This window comes from Drosophila mauritiana, chromosome 3L, assembly GCF_004382145.1.
Source record: "Drosophila mauritiana strain mau12 chromosome 3L, ASM438214v1, whole genome shotgun sequence".
Lineage (NCBI taxonomy): Eukaryota > Metazoa > Arthropoda > Insecta > Diptera > Drosophilidae > Drosophila > Drosophila mauritiana.
Window position 1 is genome coordinate 6,077,790 of NC_046669.1, and position 22,672 is coordinate 6,100,461.

Genomic DNA, 22,672 nt, shown 5'->3' on the forward strand with positions numbered 1-22,672 from the left:
CAAGGAAAGAGTGTCAGTGGGAAATGTCGTCAAATACTCCCCAGTGCCTCTCATATAAACAAAAAAGATAGATTGGAGTCTGCTTTGTTAAGTGATGGATTTTATTTCAAGGTATAACTACAAGAAGTGGTTTCTTCATCTGTACAAAGGACACATTTGCATACATTTTCTACATTCACATACAGCGGATTATAATTACAGCATATAAACTTAGGCACTTATTTATCTGTACTTGTAAAGATACAAAATCTAGCTGGATAACAATCGCATATCACATACTGTGTTGGTTTACAAGTATTTACACTGCCTACACGAGATAGAGATTCATTAAAAAGTTATGCAAAGATTCAAACGCTTAGCTAATATGGCAAGTGCCAAAACAATAAGTCAATTTCCTATTAAATAAGATAGTTATATACAATGCTCTTCGCAGTTCCACGCTTTTCGTAATATTTGTTCATTATTAACTAGAATTTTTTTGAGCTGGTCTTAAGAAATTGAAATTGTTAAATTTTAGATAAACATTTAAATTGAATTTAAGTTCGGTTTAACTCGGTATGCGACTATCTGATCTGCTGCTTGAATTGCTCAAGAAAAAGAGATTACTTGACTTCGAGGATAAAATCCTTGCAATAATCTTACTTTTTCAGGCTACTAATAATATCATTTTTAGTGGTTCTGGGTGGCGCAATGCCATTGGATCTTAAAGCTAATTACGTGGCTCGAATTCCGATCAAGTCTAAACTAATCTAATCCGACTGATAATAATGTCAGACGTACACCTCTCCGGTCTTTTGTTCCGGCTTGTGTTTGGCCAGAGTTGAGGGTGCCGAGGATCCTCCAGCTCCGGCCGTTTCCAGGCCTCCACTCCTCTGTGGCATTGGCATCGTGCCTGAGGTGTCCACTGTATCCGTGGGACCCGCTGACCTCATCGAAGATCGTTGCTGCGGATCCTGCAGATTGAGGCTCAGGTTGAAACTGTTGTTTCGCGAAATGTTCTGGTTCCCATTGAGGGGCTTAACGGACAGCAGTGCCGTGGTGGTGATACCACCATTACCATTGCTTGACCCACTGTTGCTATATCCATCCTGGACATCTGCACCGGTCAGCTCCACAATGGAAAGTGCTGACGGCGATCGCTGGATGGACAAGGACACCGGTATCGTGGTGATCACATCGTTAGGATCGTATCCACTTGCCGTCGTCGTGATCGTGGGCAGCTGGGCATTCGCCGAAATGGGCAGGATGCTGAGTGTCCCAGTGGGCATCGTTTCCCCGCCTGTGCTGGTCACGCTGAAGGGGAACGACAGAGTGGTGATGTTCGTGGCAGCGGGAATACCTGCAAGTTATCAAAGGAAACAAAAAGTAAGAAGTGGAAATAAATATTTAATCCATTAAGCTTTTAATATCCTCTTAGGGGTTTGTATTGAACTCATCATTAACTTTTCAGAGGCATTAAAGGCTTCTAGATCTTGGACATCTTCACTTACTGCTCGGCGTGAATCCCTCCTTCATGCTGGCTGCCAGGGCTGCAGTGGCCGGATGCCCTGGAATCAGAGTGTTATTGGACGATGAGCTATCCATCTCTTTGATGGGCGAGAGCAGCAGCGTGCCCAGCACTTGGCCGCTCTCCTGGTGCAGTAGGGTGTCGGGTGCGTAGGAGGAGGGGTACATGCCCGGTGGTGCGCTGGTGGTGCTCAGCTGCTGTGGTGCCATTAGGACCGAGCTGGTGGCTACGTGGGAGTGGTGCGAGTTGTACAAAAAGTTGCAGGTTTTGTGCGGGACTTGTGGGTTGTCACTCACCTGGATTCGTGTTGCCATCCTTGGTCACCTCGGGTGTGGGAATCCGCGGTCTGGTCTTGGCCACATTGACATTCAAGCCATTTAATTTGGAGTCTAAAACATAGAAATAATTTTAAATTTAAAGCATACTTTTGGGGGTTTAAAGAAATTGTGATAACTACCAAAACATTAGTTTCAGTTTAATTAATATTAATATTTAATTTAAAAATGTAGATTTCTAATTTATATACTTACTCTGCTTGATTAGTTGGCGTTGTGCCCTCAGCGATTTGCGATGCACAAACTTTCCATAGAGACTCGATTTACTTGGCTGCGATCCGGCCTGCTGCTGCTGATGCGCCTGCTGCAGTTGCTGCTGCTGCAGGATGGTCAGTGGCAAGCCGGACTCGGGACTAGAGTAGACGGAGTTGAGGCGGTTCCGGTTGAAGGGCATTCCGCCGGAGGAGTAGGCCGTCGACTGGCTCCTCATGGAACCCATGCGGGAGAGCTGGCGAACCAGCCAGTTGTTTTTCCTCCTTTCCACCATTGGCGTGTCCACGCTTTCCTGTTTGCGGTAAATAATAATATTAAAATGTGACTCTTGACATCAAAAAGTCAACTTAAAGAATATATGCAAATGCGTCTGCATTAAATTATGATAGATTAGCAATAAATGTGACAATAACTTAAGCATAGGAAATATTTTATAGCCTTTTAAGTTGTATTTATTAACCCTAAAAATGTTATGTTTACTGAAAGTATACATATCTCACAAAACACAACTAACGTCTAAGTTATAGCAATAAAACGTTAGCTTGCAATGAATTTATGTGGTGAATGGAACCCCGTTGGGAAAAATGTATACTCACATAATCCGCGTAGACATCGTCGCTGAGCATCCTCTTGCCACCGCCTGGCATTATGTTGGCGTACATGGCGTCCTCCTTCTTGACCTTGTACTTCTCGGCGGAGCCCTTGGGCTCGTCCTTCCGGTAGTGCTCGGATGCCACCGTGTAGGGCAGATCCTTGGGCACCACGCACTCCCAGTACTGATCCCGCAGCAGCTCGGGGTGCTCCTCGTGCATCTCGTCCACGATCATGTAGGCAGCCTGAAAGCGGGTTTATCAAAAGTGGATCAGTCGAGGGCTGTTCAAAATCGAAACGTGTTCGCCATTTGCGATTTTTGGGCCATTTCGAGGAGGCACTAAACCCAATTACGTCACAATAATTCAACCGTGGCTACTGTCCCACATCGAAACAAAAGAAAAAGTGAAATTGTTTACAAGTTTTTAATTATTCCATAACAAAAATCAGCGCACAGCCCACTATAGAAAATTGCAAAAACAAAAAAAAAAAAAAAGAAATAACAATAAAAGTATAAGAAATACTCATTTGCTTAATCATTTTGCCGCGCTCTGTTTTCAATTTGCCATTTATGAGCGACTGAGCCAAGAGTCACGTCTGGTCGTGTGGAGTGCAGTTGAAATGGGCCACAAAACCTGGCCGAGGTGTTGGCATTAGCCCCCCGCTGATAACCGGGCTAAAAGCGACCGCTTGAGATGCATTTCCGAATTCGAGCAAACCCAGCGCGCTGGAGTGACCATAAAAACACACACACACACACACGAAACATTCAATGATAAAGCTCTACAAAAGAGGTTTCAATGTTTTCAGCCCGTATGTTTTTTTTCTCGATTTTCTCATTTTTTGAACAAAAACCTGTTTTCAATTTACTTTTGCTGCTGCTGCTGCTAACTTTTGTAAATAATTGCAAGCAACGGCAGGCAGCAGACTCAGATACAAACACACACACGCACTGCACACATGCAAAAATCGCTTCTAACACACACAAACAACGAGCTCCCAAAGCCCAAGTCCAAAACTTCAATCAGCATCAACAGCGGAAGGAAAGTCGAATAGAGATACCCTCATCTAAATCGAAATCGTAAGTTTGAATTTCACTGGAAATAATTGAAATTCCCTTTCGAAGATTTATATACTTTTGTAAATTGGACGCTTTTCTAAGTCGCATTTATTTTTCTTAATTTTAATAGAATTTACTGAGACAGCTTCAAGTAAAATGTATCTAATTATACAGAATGCAAGTTCATAAATAAAGATTTATTAAGTACGACTTGCAGTCACATGTAAATTTGTAAGACGTACTTACAATTCACTCCGACTTTTCTTAGCTAGCATCTACTGATTTTATCAAGTACACATATTTCATAGGTTGTTATGTAACATGCTTCTTTTTTAGGGTATTCTGCAGTTCGTTATGTTACAAATTGCATTGGGCTCCTCAGTCTTTTGTTGGCTATGTCGAGAATGCCTGTTATTTTTAGCACGTGGCAGACAGACATGTTCTTTTCCTTTTAGTAGCAATCCAAGAAGTGGCTGACTGAAGCGATTATCGCCTTAAGAGTGCAAAATCTTTACTTAGTTAGCACGCTAACCCAATTAGCGAATTCGGATTTCAGCAGTCATAATACTTGGAAACCTTTGGAATTATGATTATGCATATTACCCACTTGAACAGATACGTATAAGTATCTTGCGGATGTGGGCATCCCAAGGTTTAATTAAAATGCTGGAAAATTAAGTTTGGAACTGGGTATTTCGATGCAAAAGCCATCTGTTCCGAATTTTGGTACTAATTTAATTTGTATCTACACCATGCTAATTAATTGGAAATCATACAGGTTTTTTGTGTGAACTTCAAAATGGGGATCTTATTCGCATCTCTAACGCAAAATGATTGTTTTATGGTTGTATGGACCGCAGGAATTATTGCCACCACTTATTAACAATGTTTAACGAATGGCTGGCATATAGACAATGTGCCACATCGAATTACGTCAAGATTTTGCGAATTATCTGCACTGGTGACTCACCTTGATGTGTCGGTCAATTAGCCAGTTGAGCTCGATGTCATCGTCATCTTCGCCAAAGGGATTGATTAGCACCTCGGCCACCTTCAGCCAGCCCACGTAGAAAACAAACTGTAAAGATTAATTGAAAGCGATTGGATTTCGGTTAATTACATCATGAAAAACAAAGTCGGACAATTTCAGCAGAACTTGGGAATAATGTGAGAGGGTTAGCCAGGGAAAGCTGGGCAATTCCATTCACTTTTTGCGGCTTCAAATTATACGGTATGAACATTAACAGTTAATAATGATAGCTAAACACTTGTCACAGATTTATATCGCGACCAGACCAGAGCTCGGCAAAATGCCAATTTATTACGGGGAACGTGACCGCGAATCGTTTTACATAAGGCACTTGAAATGTGTACCCAGCGGAGAACCGCAGAAACCGAAACGGAAAACAGCAAACAGTTGTAACTGGCCATATCATGATATAGCCCAATATATATAGTGCATCCGAACGGCGTATCGCTAACAAGGTATAGCCATTACATTCGGCCACTCAGTTTGGCAGAAAAAAAAATGACAAAAACAATTGCGAACAACAAAAAACCGCAACAAGTTTTTAAACTTTTACAAAACGACGCGACGTGCAAAATTGACTTTGATTTATAGTAAATAAGGCGGAACGTGCAAATTAAGATAACTTCTAAGCCGTCTTAAATCAAGCGAGAAAAATTAATGAATTTATTATATATATGGAGTAGCGATTGGAATCACCTGCAACACGGTGAACAGGGGGAAGAACAGATCGGGATCTTCGCGTCCATTTCTGTCCAGAACGTTGGGCAACATTTGACGACCCAAAAGGGCAGCTATGAAATAGGTGTACAGCACCAGGGTAACCACCTGAAAATAAAGTTGTATAATAAAAACTCAAGTAGAGAAGGGAAGGTTGGAATATGGTAGCAATATTGAATTCAAACTCACCTGAGTGTAGACCAAAGGAACACAGACCGTGTCGTAGCCAATAAGACCACCTAAACGTCGACGAATATCCGAGAGCTCCACCAGTATGGTTTGCACAATATGATCCGAGGCGATTAGGCCATCCTTTCTGGCCCGGTTTATGATGTTGGTGGCCCAGACGAGTGGCATCCAGTACTTGGACATGGGACTCTTCTGATTCAGTGCCTCGAAGATTTTCATCTCGGATTCGTGCATCAGACCCGCATCCACAAGATGTTGGGTGGTGGGAAAGCGGCGTTTCACACGAAGGGAAATTCGCTGAAGGGTGATCACATAGGCCAAGACCATATAGCGCATGATATTACGACGCATCAGGCGGCCCGTTTCATTCTGTATTAAGACATATTTTAGAGAACTATGTAGTTAAGGATAAAAAATTATATTCTTACATTTACACCGCCATTTGAGTTGGGAATAGCCGCGCTTATGAACAAGGCCAACGTATCTGGCCAGGGCAAAAGCCTATATTGCTCCCACCAACGTTTCACCACCAGATTTACATAGAAGCCCAGCACGAAGGACATGGGTATACTTTCACTCTGCTGCCCAAAATATAGGCGAATTTTCTTAAAAATGCTGAAAATATTTTATTGTTATATTATATATTATGTTACCATCTTATAACCCTATTTATACTTACGCTTGCTGACTTTCTGTCAGACCAAATCTGTAGATAACATTTATGGTGTAGTATAAACACAGATACGCAACTAATTCGCGCCAGATCAATTTGTAAACGCTGCCTCGCCATCTATTAAAAAAGGGGAAGGGATTTGAATTAAGTAACTTGCAGGTAGTCGATGAATTTATGGCTTTAATATGTAACCAACTGGTTTTTGTTTTGATACAAACGATTTCCTCATTGAGACTTTCAATCATTTCCCCCCATCGCATTAAGTTTTCGTTTCTAATGGGTCGCCAGTTCTGCAAGATTTTTTATGGGGGTATTCCAATCTTGCATGTCAGTTCCAATGAATTCAAATGTCTCAAAGTGTGATTTGATACATTATAAAAAAATATATATGTGTATATTGATTGGCATAACCGCTTCGAAACTGGTACTATTCAGGTGGGGTCTTTGTTCTGTTTGTTTTGATCAAGGTTTCGCTTACCTTCTTCTCTTCAAAAATTTAGGTTGGGCTAAAAGTAACTTTAACTCGAGGCTCCCATAAAAAACAATAAGTTGTTAGCATTTTTCTCACATTTTCCTGTCCCAAAAGTATCTTTCAATTAGTGAGTTCATTACTGAACGTGTGATAACAACTGATTTTTCAGAGCTACCATGTTTTGGCTACCAATTTTTCTTCTTTCTGGTTTGAATGGCAAAAACTGGAACTGTGCAACAGTAACTGGAACTGGAATTGCTATTCTAACTGCCCAGTTACGAGTGACTGCACTTGGGGGAAACAATTAAAGCGAACTGGGGTTCAAAAAATAAACACACTCTAAAAACAAAATAGCCCGAAACCAGATGTTGCCGCCGCTGAGATGTCACTGTATGGTGGCTGAATAGAGGAGTTCAGAGTATTGGATGTTAATTGCGTTGGTAAACACTCGAACAGGTGGATGAGTAATGCGGAAAAATTCACGGAATCGGTGCCCTCTAGGGTGGTGACCCAGATTGGCCAGACTGAATGTAGTTCATGTTTCAAATATCGTAAATATGTTTTTCATTTGTATAGATAATAATAATATTCGTACAAGTGTTTTTGGATCATTCATAGATGCAAAATATATGTTCCACAATTTTGAAAAATATTATTTTGCTACTTTCGTACATATTTCGTTTTGAATATATTTATTTTTCAGGTCATACTCACTTCCACAGGATCTTCCAGAAACAGCCAAAGCTGCTCCCATTTGGCACTTCACCCGCATACGAGACAGTCATTGTCTCTCCGTTTGACTTAGTTTTTGTTTTTTAGCTGATCTTGTTTTGTTTACTTAATTTAACAAACAATTGGCTCTTATTGTTATTGTTTTTTTGCCGGCGCTAGGCCGCTGCCAATACGGAGAAGGCCGAATTGTTGTAGTTGTTGTTTGATTTCGTACGCGAATTTTGTTGATTGTTTTTGTTGTCGCGTCATTGAAAATAGCGTCGCAGCTTTCCCTCTCTCTCACACCCGCGCCGCTGCGACACGCTCTCTCTTTCCCGCTCTCAACGAGCCTAAGTTTTTTAAGTTTCTCCTAAAATACAATCAAAAATATACATTTTTACTACCTTCAAATTAACTTGAATAGTTTATGGATAGTTTAACTTTGCCTATAAATAATTTAATTATATTGATTTAAAGTGTAGCCTAAAAATGCACTTTATTGGGGCTTCACTGTACCCCAAACAATAGGGGGCGACAGGTGAGCGCTCCCAAGCGCCCAGTAATACCGTAAAAGCAATACACATGCAATCCATGCAAATAATACTGGAGGGCTGAAAAGCTCAACTTAAATTCCAGCACGTATCGAACATTTTTTCAGTGGTGTTTCTGTTGTTGCTGCTGTTTTCCATTTTGTTGTTTTGAATTTATTGTAAATTTAATTGGCTGTGCACTTTCGGTTCGGGTGAAATGCGGTGTTTAAAGCTGAGAACAGAGTTATGGCCATATTCGAATGTTTCACTATATACATACATAAAAAATGCTATTTTTGTAAGGCACTTTTGAAGTCACTTCACTTTATTACAATCACCTTGTAAGCACAATTATTATGGATTCCTTTTTGGACCTTTTATTTTTTTGCTAACCACTTGAAGATCATTGTGCGGCCAGGATTTCCCCAAAAACAGTGGACTCTCCTCAATGGCAAATTATTTGCACAACTTGAAGTCGGGATTTTTTGCCCCCTGGTTTATTTGTGTTTTTTCATGAGAAAACCTTGGGTTGGGCAAAAATTCGGCAGTTTCTGTGAACCTTTTTTTTTCTTTTTGCGGGTGCTTAATTTGCGCCGTCAGCGCCACGAGTCTTTATCGTTTCCCGTTTTCTGTTGATTCGAGTCTTGATTAATTCCGCTTATGTTGCGTTTCTCTTGCGATTTTGATTAATCGAACGCTGGGCCATCACAGATTTTTCAAAAAGTGTTTTCAAGTTGCGCCCTGAAATCGCAAAGTTTTGAAACCCGCTTTGTATTTGCTCCTTAGCGCTAGTCGAAGCTGCAAATATTTGCATAAGCCACATCCAGACGGGGGCCACAGAACGGGTTCTAAATGGGGTTTGGTGTTATACAGATGCCAGGGTCGGGGGATTCCGGCAATTTTCACTTTAGCGCGCTAATTTCGTTTACAAACATAGCAGGTGATCTTCAGGAATGTGAGACCTAACCGGTTGTGAGCAGGGGTCTAGGCCAAGTTAAGTCACGATGGCTTTTGATTACACGGCTGGAGAAACCACCCACCACTGCTACTTGGGTAGCCCAAGAACTTTCTGATTGTTTAGTTTTTTTTTTTTTTTTAACAATTAAAGATAGTCGTGAGTCGTAAATTAGTTATTTGTACTGGCTGACGGCTGAAAGTTTCGCAGTTTACATGTTCTTTTAGTACAAATAGTAGCCATTGACCCTGCCCGTAGATTTAATCTCAACTGTCCACCTCTGTGGTAATTTATTTTCAGAACAAACAGCCTGTCAGACCGAACTGGCTATCTTTTATCATCTGCAGCTTCCAGATTAAACACACTGCGTATACGCGATATACAGTAGCCCACATAAAACGACATTGATTGCTGACGAATTGGGCTTGAATAAATTTCACTTTCTTTTGAATTTGATTGGCCCACAATCTGTTTACCAAATGAGTCAAGGCAGTGGCTCTTCAATACGACTGCCGCCACTTGCACTTTTTCCGCCGGCACTTGTTCGTTCCCAGAATTAAGCACATGAAAGGTGGGAGTTTTCGGGCCTCATTAGCACACAATAAAGGAGATATATCTAGGCGTTAAGCCGATATCTGTTAGCATTGTTAGCGTTCCCTATAAACTCATTACGTATTATTGAAGCGATTTAAACAGCACTTTTGAGAAAAAATTAACGCGTTTGTTAAGCAAAGTTAATCACTATTGGTCTTTATGGGCGAGGACTTTAAATATATAAAGCTGTTCATTCATTTACATTGATTAATTGCTGGTACTCATATGATCGCTTATAACATTTTATTTATTCGCTAATATATCAAATACATTCATTTGTCACTCGTGTGCGCGGATTATACAACTAGGCACCACATCAATTACTTCATTACTCCGCTATTTATAGTATCTTCTGTTTTTATACATATACGTCTTTCTAATTGCTCTTCACTCATTAAGCTTGTTCAATTGAAAAATTGCATCCGAATTCGGCTTGGTCACATCGTTTATTCAATAGAATGCCGACTGAACACCTAAGCGGATGGGGCGAAAAAAAACATAAATAAAAGTAAACTTGACCAGTCGGGAGCTGGAAGCTTAGTTTACGGAGCCGCCTAGGCCATTTAAAACTGGAGACACGCGCTGGCGTGCGACGCGTTTACGATTTCAGATACACAGATACAGATACGGATGCTCGGGCCATCCGATACGTGTATCTAATGGAGCTAGCTGGCCACCCCGATCATATGTGTATGGGTATCCCTTCGATTTTGCTACACTTTACACACTTGGATTGAAAACTTTTATCTGATGTTTTACAAGTACACAAAAAACAGAAACAGCAGCAGCAGCAGTAGCAGAAAAACTATATCCAACAGAGATCGTCGCTTTTTGTGTACAATTTTCAGTCGTTTTGTGTAATATTCGAGTGCTGGCTTCAATGGGGTTCCGCACGATCAACTGGCGAGTGCTCAGTTCAGTTCAGCTCAGCTCAGCCCAGTTCAGCTTAGTTTAATTTTGCTCCACGTACCGACAGCGCGACGACGGGTTTACCGCTGGACTCTTGAGGCTCGAGCTGCAACTGCGATTGCGATGCCGACCGCCGAGCAACCTGACCGCTCGACAAACTCAACCAAACTGCGCTCCAGAGTTGGCCGCGAGCGGCTCTTAACTCACTTTTTTCCAGCACGAAAAAAGTTTAGTTGGCAACAGGTAGACGGATCGACGTGAGCGGATCACACAAAATAATCGGTGTGAGTGTAGTGGTAGAGACAGAGGTGTAGGTGGGTTATTAAGACTAAAGTTTTTATATTTAAAACTCTAAAGATAACATCGATTTCAGCTCAATCTTTACTCTTCCTATTTAAAAAAAAGTTTAAAGAAAAAGCTTAGTGATAAATTATTGGTTGGCTTTTGCTTATTTTATTTCTAAAAATTATATCGAGGTTAGAGAGTTTATTACTTTAACTTCCCCCTCTGAATTTACGCCCATGAAACTTCGAGAGATCTATAGCCTCTCTTTTGTTACTCTCTTTTCAGAGAGTCGGCTTTAAAGAGCGCAATCAGCTGTTTTCGATTTGGCTTAAAGCCAAAGATCAGTGGAGCCGAAGTGAGTTATTAAAGTAAAGTGAGCGAGATGCTTTAAAGAGAATTTCTAGAATATTTAGGATGTGGAGAATACTCTTTTTAAATGTGTTTATATACTATCATAAATTTAAAGTGGTAAATTTACCATTAAATTTGAAATTTAATGACTATTAAATGAATTTAATCAATTTACCGCTTCAATTCGGGTAAGTAATCTATATCGATCTGTCTGGTAACGCTCCCCATGAATAAATCGAATGCCTAAGCATACTTTTGGGCCCACTAAGAAAACCAAAGATACCATTATCTTACAAGAACCTACTTTAATAAATAAATTACCTATTGAACTAAAAAACATTTACAATTGTAATAGCTAAAACTAATACTTAATATGGTTATTTTCAGAGGGTTTCTCAGGACGTCTCGCCTTGTAGCGCAGTCCATGTTCCATATAGGTGAATGGAGGATTCGGTTGGGTCATGCAGAAGTACAGACCCTTGGCATTCGCTGGGTAGATGAGTCCAATGTTGATGGTATTCTGGAAATTACAATCGCCCTGTCGGAACTTGGCCCAACTCTCGCACTTGGTAGCTGGGATCATCACACCCTCGATGAGAGCCTATCAATTTATATAGAAATGAAATTAAAATGCTTCAGTTACCTTCGAAATTCTCACCTCCATGAACAGAATAAATGGATACATGTGACTGCAGATCTTGGACTCGCAGCCAGGTTGCAGTTTCCTCCTCGGGAAGTATCCAATGCCATTGGGATAGATATCGATGTGACCCAGTGGCACCCTCACCCCAAAAACATCCCCCTCCCCGTGCAGCACCACCACTCTTGAAGCCACACTTTGTTTTACCAAAATATCGGTGGTGCGACACATGGTGGCTGGGTCGATGGCCAACAGTTGACCCACCAATTGCTTGTTTTCTTTGGCAAAAAGTTGGGCACCCAGTGCGGCTATGTTAGCACCCACCGAGTGTCCTGCCAAAGTGATGTCCTGCACGGCAATGCCCGCATCCTTCAGAGCTCTGACCAGCTTATAAACGAAGTATCCATCAACGGAGAGATGATGACGCACTGCATAGTACAATTGAGCCACATCCTTCGCGAAATCCACCACTATTACATTAAGATCCCTCCTGCTGTTTTGCAGCAGAGTCAAGTGCTCCTGCACACTAAAATAGCTATCGGCCGTGTGGAAGGCATTCACATAGATGAGGGTCTTACGCTCCGGATTGATATCGAAATCCTTGATCTGAGATATGGACTTAATGGGCAGCTCTACACTCTGATTGGTAATCGTCATCACATGAAGTCGTGCATCGCTGGGATTGATGCCCTGAAACAGGGACATCACACCCTCATCCACAGGAGCATCGCCTAAGTAGGAAATTTTTTATAAGATCATCATGTGTACTATGATTTTTAGTTTAAACTTACAGAATGCTCGCCAACCGCGATTCAGTTGCTCGCTGAGTAGCTTGACATTATGTTTTTGGACACTGTCTATATTTATGGGCTTTGTTGCCTTATCCTTATCCTCCACTGCCAAAGATTGACAGATCAGGCAGACTGCGATGATCATCTGGGCTGTGCTCTTCTGCATGGTGAATTGTGCTCTCATGTCTGAATCCGAGAACCGCGGCTCTTTTATAGCCAGGTCTTATCGGCCCAAAAGACTCGCGAACCGAGACTCTCTTATCTGGTAGCTGGTTTTCGATTTCGGTTTATTTTATAAGCTTGCTGCAGCACGTTTGTTGAAGGGGCTACTGTCTGGTCGTTGTCTGCGGTTCCGCGCCAAAATCTTCAGCCCCAAAAAGCCGCCGATAAGGCGGCAAATCTCTGGCCAGACTTTGCTGATTGATTATCATCCCCAATCCGATCGTGCCTCAATATGAAATTACTTACCAAAGTTTCCCTTGCAACACTTCATTCACTTCTTTTTTCCCTCAATTGATAAGGCTTATGATATCTAGTTTTTGATGGGTGCTCGAAACCAACTAGGTGCTAAATCTTTATTCATTAAGATGTATATTTTGACTAAATGGGCTTTGCTTAGTTTGCTCATTTTTCGAGTATAGTTAGTAGGGCTGTAAATTTGACTAGAACTCCTCGTCTTGACTGACAAGCGCGATTCACAATTCCAAATTTACGCTAATGAGGTAGCGGCGGTTGTTGTCTGACTCTGATTCTTTTCCCAACGGAATTTCTCTAGAGTGGCCTTAAAATTAGGTTCCTTAGGTGGTAAAGTTGTGTATGAGGGAGCATCGCTAGTCCAGGCCAAAAAAAATCATAAATAAATATGCAAAGAATCCAGAGAAGAAGACGAGATGAACCAAATAACAAGAGCATGGCAGGTTAAACTTAAATTTTAAACAGTTTATTCGTGTGGGCACACAAGAACTAATTCATAAAAATAATAAATAAATTGAGAGGTGTACTAAAAATAAACATTGGTAGTCAGAAATACTTGATGCCACGATCCGTGGCATCTTTTCACTGGCTTCTGCTCCCCTGCTGCTCCAAATTGGACTAAAATTAGCATTCCGCTCTGTTTTGTGTTGTGTTTTCTTTTTGGATGTTGCGAATGGATCTGTTAGTTGAATGCTTTGATTTAGAACTTCAGACCAGCCTGGACATCGGACATGATGTTGGCGGACTTCTGCAGCTGCTCAACTTCGGTGGGAGTCAAGATCTGCTTGACCACGGATGTCACACCGTTGGCATTAAGAATGCAGGGCAGCGAGAGGAACACATCCTTGTCAATGCCATGTTCGCCCTGTAAGATAAAAATATAATATATTAGAACCTTTTTACAACCAAATAGAATATTTATAAAAGTAATCTTACCAAAACGGAGGTGGAGACGGCGGCCACGCTGCTCGTGTTGCGCAAGATGGCCGAGGCCAAGGAGGCGGTACTCAGACCAATGGCCCAGGAGGTGTAGCCCTTTAGCTTGATCACCTCGTAGGCGGAGTCCACCACCTGCTTGTGCAGCTCGTTCCACTTCTCTGGATCCTCGCCGGTGCCCAGAGTGGGGTTCAGCTCGCGCAAGCGCACGCCGGCAATGTTCACTCCAGACCAAACTGGCACGGAGCTGTCGCCGTGCTCACCGATGATCCAGCCGTGGCAGGAGGTGGGTGCCACGCCCAGGCGCTGCGACATCAGGAAGCGGAAGCGGGACGAATCCAAGTTGGTGCCGCTGCCGATCACGCGGTTCTTGGGCAGACCGGACAGCTTCCAGGCCACGTAGGTCATGATGTCCACGGGATTGGACACCATGAGCAAAATGGTATCGGGACTGTACTGTAAGCGAAAATGAGTTTTAGTTCCGAATCTCCATGTTAGTTTTTTGATTGTGGACATGAACTTACCTCCACCAGCTTGGGAATGATGTTCTTGAGGATGTCGGTGTTGCGCTGCACGAGGGACAGGCGGGACTCGCCCTCCTTTTGGCGCACTCCGGCGGTCACGATGCACAGACGGGAGTTGGCCGAGGCGGCGAAGTCGGTGCTGGCCGTGATCTGGGGGTTCTTCAGGAAGTTGGAGCCGTGCTGCAGATCCATCAGCTCGCCCTGCAGCTTGTCGGCGCAGACATCGATGAGGCACACCTCCTTGGAGACGTTCTGAGCCAGGATGCTGAAGGCGCTGGCCATGCCCACCTGGCCGATGCCCACAATGGTGACCTTGTGCCCGGAGCTGGGCAGAACCTCAGCAACCTGGGCCAACAGACTGTCCTTAATGGCGGCCATTGCTAGGGGGTAATAAAAAAAACAAATATTCCTTTAATATTCCGCCAACGAAAGCAAAGCACATTTCCCCTGGGAGATTACCCATTTTGCTTGCTATCACGTGCCTATGATTTAGTTAAAACATTCACAATTTTTTTGGGAAAACTCTTTTCCCCACACACAGACACACACATACTGCTTAGTTGGCGTTCTTTAACCTTCACGAAGGTCGTATTAATGAGAAAAAAGCGACATCGCCACAACACGCAACCGGACCGAACCGAAAACATTGCCGAAAAAATAAACTTGTGATTTTTTTTGCTCTTTTATATAGCAATTCATAGAGCCACATGACACTGCCAGTCAATTAGGGTCTTCTTCATTCACACAGATAAAATCTAATTAGGCCCAAATGGAAGTTTTATCAATGAAAAAGTTTGCTACCTTATAGAATTATTAATCCCCCGATTCAGCTCTAATCGTTTTATTTCTGATTTGGCAAACAGTCATAGTGACTTCCTCAAAAGTTGGCAGTTTTTTATCTTATCACAAGAATTTCAAACAATTATAGCAATTTGATTAATCCAATTATGGCATAGCTATGATGATTAATAAAAAAATAATACAATGACGTAGGACTAAGCTTATCGCACATAGGAAGAGTTTTGGGGGGCCAAAGTTGAGTTTGTTGCCAATATTTGCAATATTATTTCAGATTAGATTGCTAAAGATTATAAGTGCATATTGAAACTATTATCAGTGAGAAAATATTTATATAAACATCTGGCACGTTTTTTAATTAGAATCTGCTTCAGGTTGAATGTTTTCCTAGCTTGAATTACGACTGTAGCTATGAGTTCTGAAGAATTTTGGTGGGGTACGAAAACCCAAGAGTTCTGATGAGTTCCGCAAGTGTGAGGTAAGAAAAGTCAGGGAAATGTCACAAATATATAAAAAACTAGATAATGATTTATGGCTTTTTATTGGGAACGAGTATCTAGTATTAGTAAGTATTAGTATTCGTGTCAGATACAAGGGGACTAATTGCTTTTGCTCTTTTTAAAGAATCTAGATATATTATTGACAGGCACGAATTATTTAAAACAAAGTTTGTAGATACAAAAAGATAACTTTTCTGTCAATATACAAAATAATTTCATGAAATGTCATATTTTTGGAAACTAAGTTTTTAATATAAAAATTCATATCTTCGCCACACTTGTTGCAAGCGTCAAAATTGGGCCCACGCATGACCTTCTCTCAAAGTCAAATGCGGTTGTTCCACTTTACTTGGGCGGTGCGACGTCACCCCGTCGGAAAATGGGGAGAAACAGCTGTTTGCGACATGGCGCATGCTCCCGTTGAAAACGAAAGTGAATTGTACGCCCAATTGTCACCCCACCCTCTTCGCGGGAAACCCCGGAAATCCGGCCCACCCCACTAACGGCTCAGGTGCGGAAGGCCAAGGGCGAGGTTCGGTTTTCGGAAACGACCGATGCACTTGACCCCTGTAAGTTGAATGCACCCTGATGAGGCAGGAAGTTGACCCCCGGTTTGTACTACTAATTCTCAGGTATCCTGCACATTCACAAATACTGTTTTTTTCCAAGTGCATGCTAATATAAATGCTTACTTTTGGATTGGTTTTGTTTTAATTTTCTTTTTTTTCACTGGATTATTTTGGGCGCCTCTGAACTTTGAGGTCGTCGACGTTCCGTTCACTTTGCGCGTTCGTTGCGAACTGTTTGCACTTCAAGCGGACTGCTTTGGAATTTAGCTGCCGCCGCTGGATTTTGTAGCCTCCGCAGCCACTTTTCTCTCACCACCTCTCTCGCTCTTTCCTTCGCAGTCAGTACACTCAGAAAAATAAGACCTCAAATTTGGCAAAAAAACAATGGATTAAAGTGTTGAGCAAAACCTTTCAAAATTGATGTTGAATAAAAAATTGTTTTTTAAAATCATATTAAGTAATTAATAAAATCAAAACAAATTTAAGCAAATAAAATTTTTTTTTTCAGTGTAGGCAGCTGTTTTGGACCTCTCTGCCAGCTGCGCCAGGATGAATGACGAAACGGCCTCTGCGGCGTTGTGAAAGTGAGCGGCCATTTCTCTTGCTCGCTCTTTCGCCGCCTGTGTTTGTTGGTGTTGCGCTCTCCAGAGTTTTTTGGCTCCATTCGGCCAAGTTAGTCAAGGTGACCTTTGCTGGTTTTCCTTACATTTTCCTCTATTTATAGGCGGCACGTTTACGTCTGTTTTTCCGGGATTTCGTTAGTGGAGTTGTTGGATAATTCTTCATTTACAATTCCTCTGGGGCATAAATTACATTTTGATCTTAAATGCTGAATTCGTTCCATTTTTCCGAGTAGGTGGTTGTTTATTTGAGCCTCGTGACAGCAGCTGGGGATCTTGGGACCAACACGTGCCCAAGATCACATACACATAGGGGACCAGTTTATTGGAGTGTGTGTGTGTATGCAGCCAATTTTGGCCAACTGCCCAGTCAGGCGGCTGCTGCAGTTAATTTGGCCAACAGATGGTGCATGGGATTATGTGTGATTAGGAAATACCCTTTACTAAGCAGCTTGTGTTATATGATTAAGCTTGTTGCATATAGTCTTAAAATGATTTAATCTTAAAAAGGACCAGCTTTAATAACACTGGCTGTTTTATTGATTATATATTTATATGCTGCTAAGTAACTTTTACACTTGTATTACATTTTATTAAGAGTGTACGGCATTTCACACCTGTTAAGCTGGATTAAAGCAGACTTTCGCTACTTGTTTCAAATACGTCATTGCCAAATCTTATAGACTTGCATTGCGGGGAGAGAATTCCATAGAGAGTCCTCAAGAGATCTGTAGAGAGAAATAGAAGCAGAGGGAGATCCCCAGAGAGAAGTTGCTCCACCAGTTTGCCGGCGTTCGTGACTGGCAACACATTTTACAGACTGACACACACTCAACATTTATTCGCCAGTGATTCACTGCACTCTCTTGATTTTCGCAAGCATTTCGACTTAATACGTCATCATTGCCGCCGGTTCAGCTTGAGTGGGAAAAGAGGTGGGTAAGGGGGTGGTGATGAGCGGTTTATTTCTCTCTCAATGTCACTGCAATTTAACGCAATCGTTGTGAAAGTGTCGGCGAGGGTGACCTACTTTTTGAATTGACCCAAGTCAATGTCAATGCACTTCCTCTCTTACCTCTTGACACTCTTGCCCCAAACATTTTTTGGGGTCATGACGTCGTCTCGCCCTTCAATTGTGAAATGCGATCGAGAATGAGTTACCCGTGAATATACTCACATATGCACTTATGGGAACTTGTTTTGTTTAGGTCTGGGTTTGTTGAACTTTTGTTTGTGTCTGCGGTGTCATGATTTGTTTTCTGGGAATTTCTAGTGCTCACTCAGAATTCTGTAAGATAAAGCAAGAAATCTAATATCAAGAGTACTTAGTAACTAATATATCAATATGTATACAATTCAATATTCAATCTTTGTTTCATATTTAAAAAAGTTTTTTTTTACTTAGTTACTTTTTTCCTGATGCTTATATAAATCAACCTACAATTGTAAATCTTAGTAATTTTCAAGAGATACTGGCGCCATCTAGCGGCCTCTTGCTTAATACAGTTGCGCTTATGAAAACTGCCGCTAGGGGCGCTAGAAAGCAATGTGTAGAATACATTTGACGTGTAGAAGACAAGTTATTGCAGTAAAAGGTTCAACAAAAGTAAGCAATATTAAATAAAAATGTTTTTTCTTATATGAGCTTGGATTAATAACAATTTAAAACTTTTTATGCGTTAAGCGTAGCCAATTGAATACTTTTTTAACTAAACATTGCGTACTATAGCTAACTACTATTAGAATGTTTAAAGAATTGTTTTTACAATTATAACTTGGTTGTGAGACCTTATAAAACGCAGTGTTCCAATTCTAGCAATCAACTTAGCTTCCCATATTACGCAACATTTCGATGCATTCACCAGATTAGGCACAACAAACATTTCTCATGCTCCGCGCTCCCAATCTCTGAAGCTCTGCGTGCCGGCTGAAAAGTGAGAGATGCCCCAAGAAACCGATAGTGCAACTCCTGGCCAAAAAGCAACCCAAGGCGTTGTTATCAACGCCGGGGAATCTGATTAGAGCCAGAGAGCTCGGTGTAAGCCAAGTGGCAGGAGCCGACTCCATCGTCTGCGAATTCTCGGGAGCACGCAATCGAGCGAAGATGTCGCTGCCCCACTGCACATTAATATTCAAAAATTGCGTTTTTATGCTAATTCTCACACACAACGTTGGAGCCGGACTAAATGGCCAACCTGTCGATAGATTACTCAATGACAAGAAGAAGGCAGTAGCAGTTGGAGCTGTGGAGGATGCACACTCTTCAGAAGAACCCACGGTGCACTGAGGTAAATAGTTCATGCTAAATCAATATATAAGTGGAAATATTTTCATATACTAAATATGTTTTTATTTATAAAATCTACCACGTTAAATATTTTCTTTATGTGTGGCCCAATTGGCTCGATTGGCCTGCAGTTGTTGTTTTTGTTGCTGTACTGGCCGATGATGATCATCTTTCGGGTATATCGCACCTTGCCATCTTTTTGGCAGCCAACAGCCTTATTATTACTTTTTTTTCGCCAGCCAGCCAGCCAACCACGACTTTCCCGTCCCGAGCCGAACCAATCCAATATTACTCATACGCACCGTTGTTTATTTATGGCTAGATACTGATGCTGCTGGCTGGTGCCGCTGATGCTGTTGCCGGCGCAGTTTAGCAATAATTAAGTTGTTAAATTGTTGCACGTAAGTCAAGTTGGCCGGGACGGATGTCCGTCGCTCGGTCGCTTGGTCAGAAGACCGCCTTCGACTGGCCGCTCCGGTTGGTGGCTCCGCTTAATAATAATGTTCGGCTTGACTTACGATCCACGTCCTTGGGTTACTGATATATGCGATACTTAAGGTATTTATTACAAGCGATTGTAATCTCAAGCCTGAATTTCTCTTATATACATATAAATACATTTTTATTCTCTTTTAGCCAGCAGCACCAGCAGCAGCAACATATTTATAGTCCATGAAGTCGGCTATGTTGGCTGCATTTTTTGTACTAGTGATTAGTAGTGCTTAGGCAGCAATCGTATACCCTGTAATTTGCCGTTCAGCTGGCATTAAGATGTTGCGCTGCATGCTGCCTGCCAAGCAATTAATCAGCTCCTCATTGCATCTCATTATCAAGTTCTCCCGGCATCGCCCCCCACTTATCTGGCATACCCCATCTGGGGTGCAGGGTATGCACTGCATACTTGCACTTGGAACCACGCCTCATTAGAGCCACGGCTTTGCGCCTTTTGCCTGGTGGCATCTCTCAGCGCAGCGGCCAGCGAATTATATAATACATAAACTATATCCACACACGAACACCAAGTCGCAAGTGCAAGTACAGTGAAGCTTCAATTGCTATATATTTATTTTATTTCTTTTAAATACTTTAAGATAATCATGTTTTTTGCATTGAGTGCATATTACTTGGCTGGTTAGTGTACCAGTAGTTGGTTCGCTTTAAGTAAGCTTTACTGTGCCTGTTCCTTCATCTCATTCCGTGGAAGACCAGACCAGTTTCCCATGCTGGGCCGCTGCACTTGTTACGTTTTCAGTTTTGTTTTTCTTGCATGCCAAATATGCAAAAAGCTTTGGCGCATGTAATTTTCTTTTGGCCCATGCTCAAGTGAGTGTGCCAGTGTGTGTGTGTGTGTTTGCATATAATGATTATTGTAGGTACAAGTGCGAGAAATCGTGTTAGATCGCGGGTAATAAATTTAGACACCAACTATGCAAAAGGAGTCCTGTCCTGCCATCATGGCTAAAACCCCCCAACCACCCCCCTCCCCCTTCCAGATGCCAGTCTCATCTAAGCGAATGTACTTGCAGTTCTACCCCCCTCCAACAAACCCCCCTCAGTTGTTGTTGGTGCAAGTTTTAAGCACTTCCTTTTATTATATTTTATGGGCACTTGTTTTTTTCCCCCCAACTGGCGACTTTAGATGCTGCCGTCGTCGTTCGGCGGTTGTTGTCGATTTTTTATAGTCGCCTCGATGCGTTCAAGTTGGGGGCTTTTGGCTTTAATGTCCCATTAGAGGCCTTCACACACACCTGAAAGACTTGCAATGTATTTGGGGATAATAAAATTAATGCGAGGTCATCGCTAGTTAGGCGTTTATAATGAGCTGCAGATGAGAGACGGTGCAACTATGATCTCAATTCCACTGAGAAAGAAAAACCATGTGGCTATATCAGGTGGGAAATTTTAATTAACACAGTGAGTGTTATTTGTTCATTGAAATAGCATTCGAATGTCAATTAAAATTGACACATTTCAAAGTGAAATTATTTCAGCATTTTCCCTGTTGATATTGATTTCCACGAGCATATCACTCACGCTCCATTGACTCAAGAAAATGTAATTCAATTATATTTGTTCTTTCGGTGAATCATTTAGCAAAATGTCGCTTAGTTCACCACACACATAACTCATAACCCACACACCGAGCAAAAAATCGAATCGTTTTGGCAAACCTTTTTCTGCCTGACATTTTTCCATGCCATTAACGACAACTTGAACCAAAACAAACCGTTTTTTTTTTTTTTGATTTTGTTTTTTACTTTTAGTTTTTGTTTGTTTGCCCGCTGCGGTTTTCTACCTTTCTGCCTTATGACTTTTCACCAATGCACTCGACTTGGCCCGAATGTCTGGGCCCGGTGACTTCGCAAGTGAATGGCTGGCCCTTACTGGCGAACCGAACTCGGTGCCACGGCGTTGTTATTAGTATATGTCATATTAGAGCCAGCAACCAGCAAACCGCAGCAACAATAAAAAGCAGCTAGAGCCTAGACCAACTTCTTTAGCCACGACATTCAATTCGAACGCGGCATGGGGCAGGCTAAAAGATAGGGGCAAAAATATATAACTGATAGGTATTGACAAGATTTTAGACGGCAGTGTACTCCCTATAAGACATTCAAAAGTATGTATAAGTATTAAAACATTGCACTTAAGTGTTTTGTAGTAAAAAGATTCATGAAAAATGAATACTTTTTATATTTTAATATTATTTCAGGTGTCAAAAATGAGCTCAAGGCATATTTCACTATTCAATGAGATTACCAAGTATTTAAATACGAAAACACGAGGCGTATACGTAATATTTATGAATATGATGCAGAAATGAGTCAAGTACTGATCCCCATATACCCTAACCACTCTCAGAGTACTGAGTATCGAAAAAACGAAAACAGTTTGCAGTTTCAATTTTGCAATGGCCAATTGAGCCGGAGTTGCTGAAAAACTTTGTTTGTCGACTTCGATAACATTTCGACATTTGCTGGCTTTAATTGAATCGCCAGCAGAGCGGATACTTCGGGCTGCCAGCGAGCAGGTGAAATCGAAATCGAAAGTTACTGGCCTATCTCCACAGCCTCCATCGCATCCGTCCGATGGATTCTGGACGGGAGCGGCTCGATTGAAAGTCGAGAAATCGTCGGATTGCATTTCGACCAGCTGGTTATACTAATTAGATCGGAGCGACGCGACTCAAGGTCGCTGACAAAACTGAATGCATAACAAATTTCATTTATACGCCGGCACGCAATCGACACACATCAAAAGTAAAAACGAGAAACTAAAAAGGAGAGCGCTGCCAGGGTGAAGTTACTGTGGCAGGCTTTTAGCTCTGCCATAATTCAGGCCGATAAGCGATCTTAACTATCTACACGATCTGGACAGGCCGGACCGCTGTCGTGGCTCTCCGACTTGTTG

General features: G+C 41.8%; 3 protein-coding genes across 4 annotated transcripts; all 3 read right to left on the reverse strand.

Annotated features, from left to right (window-relative positions):
- Positions 1 to 78: 78 nt before the first annotated feature.
- LOC117140452 (bestrophin-2) lies at positions 79 to 10,661 on the reverse strand. 2 transcript variants are annotated; one of them, XM_033303382.1, is made up of 12 exons: positions 10,548 to 10,661; positions 7,502 to 7,868; positions 6,322 to 6,432; positions 6,071 to 6,257; positions 5,643 to 6,011; positions 5,433 to 5,561; positions 4,677 to 4,784; positions 2,652 to 2,891; positions 2,038 to 2,347; positions 1,804 to 1,896; positions 1,491 to 1,547; positions 79 to 1,339 (listed from the first exon to the last, which is right to left on the reverse strand). In XM_033303382.1, the coding sequence occupies exons 2-12, from the start codon at positions 7,570 to 7,572 to the stop codon at positions 771 to 773; spliced, it is 2,244 nt and encodes a 747-aa protein (XP_033159273.1). In that variant the 5' UTR covers positions 7,573 to 7,868; positions 10,548 to 10,661; the 3' UTR covers positions 79 to 770. The 2 variants fall into 2 exon arrangements, with proteins under 2 accessions (XP_033159273.1, XP_033159272.1); XM_033303381.1 differs by having other exon boundaries at positions 1,491 to 1,733.
- A 766-nt stretch (positions 10,662 to 11,427) lies between these two features.
- LOC117140451 (lipase member H) lies at positions 11,428 to 12,737 on the reverse strand. The gene is made up of 3 exons (XM_033303379.1): positions 12,554 to 12,737; positions 11,781 to 12,493; positions 11,428 to 11,723 (listed from the first exon to the last, which is right to left on the reverse strand). Exons 1-3 carry the CDS (start codon positions 12,735 to 12,737, stop codon positions 11,484 to 11,486), a joined length of 1,137 nt encoding a protein of 378 aa, XP_033159270.1. The 3' UTR covers positions 11,428 to 11,483.
- A 740-nt stretch (positions 12,738 to 13,477) lies between these two features.
- LOC117141209 (L-lactate dehydrogenase) lies at positions 13,478 to 16,615 on the reverse strand. Its single transcript, XM_033304563.1, has 4 exons — positions 16,478 to 16,615; positions 14,488 to 14,867; positions 13,964 to 14,419; positions 13,478 to 13,892 (listed from the first exon to the last, which is right to left on the reverse strand). Exons 2-4 carry the CDS (start codon positions 14,863 to 14,865, stop codon positions 13,728 to 13,730), a joined length of 999 nt encoding a protein of 332 aa, XP_033160454.1. The 5' UTR covers positions 14,866 to 14,867; positions 16,478 to 16,615; the 3' UTR covers positions 13,478 to 13,727.
- Positions 16,616 to 22,672: the final 6,057 nt, after the last annotated feature.

Excerpts from the sequence above, each read along its gene's own strand:
- LOC117141209 (XM_033304563.1), bottom strand. The coding sequence starts at position 14,865 with ATGGCCGCCATTAAGGACAGTCTGTTGGCCCAGGTTGCTGAGGTTCTG. Across the intron at positions 14,420-14,487 it reads TCATTCCCAAGCTGGTGGAG|TACAGTCCCGATACCATTTT; the intron begins GTAAGTTCATGT and ends TTTCGCTTACAG. Across the intron at positions 13,893-13,963 it reads CCGTCTCCACCTCCGTTTTG|GGCGAACATGGCATTGACAA; the intron begins GTAAGATTACTT and ends TTTATCTTACAG.
- LOC117140451 (XM_033303379.1), bottom strand. The coding sequence starts at position 12,737 with ATGAGAGCACAATTCACCATGCAGAAGAGCACAGCCCAGATGATCATC. Across the intron at positions 12,494-12,553 it reads TCGCGGTTGGCGAGCATTCT|GCGATGCTCCTGTGGATGAG; the intron begins GTAAGTTTAAAC and ends TTTCCTACTTAG. Across the intron at positions 11,724-11,780 it reads CATTTATTCTGTTCATGGAG|GCTCTCATCGAGGGTGTGAT; the intron begins GTGAGAATTTCG and ends ATAAATTGATAG.
- LOC117140452 (XM_033303381.1), bottom strand. The coding sequence starts at position 7,572 with ATGACTGTCTCGTATGCGGGTGAAGTGCCAAATGGGAGCAGCTTTGGC. Across the intron at positions 6,433-7,501 it reads TTCTGGAAGATCCTGTGGAA|ATGGCGAGGCAGCGTTTACA; the intron begins GTGAGTATGACC and ends CTTTTTTAATAG. Across the intron at positions 6,258-6,321 it reads CTGACAGAAAGTCAGCAAGC|CATTTTTAAGAAAATTCGCC; the intron begins GTAAGTATAAAT and ends AAATATTTTCAG.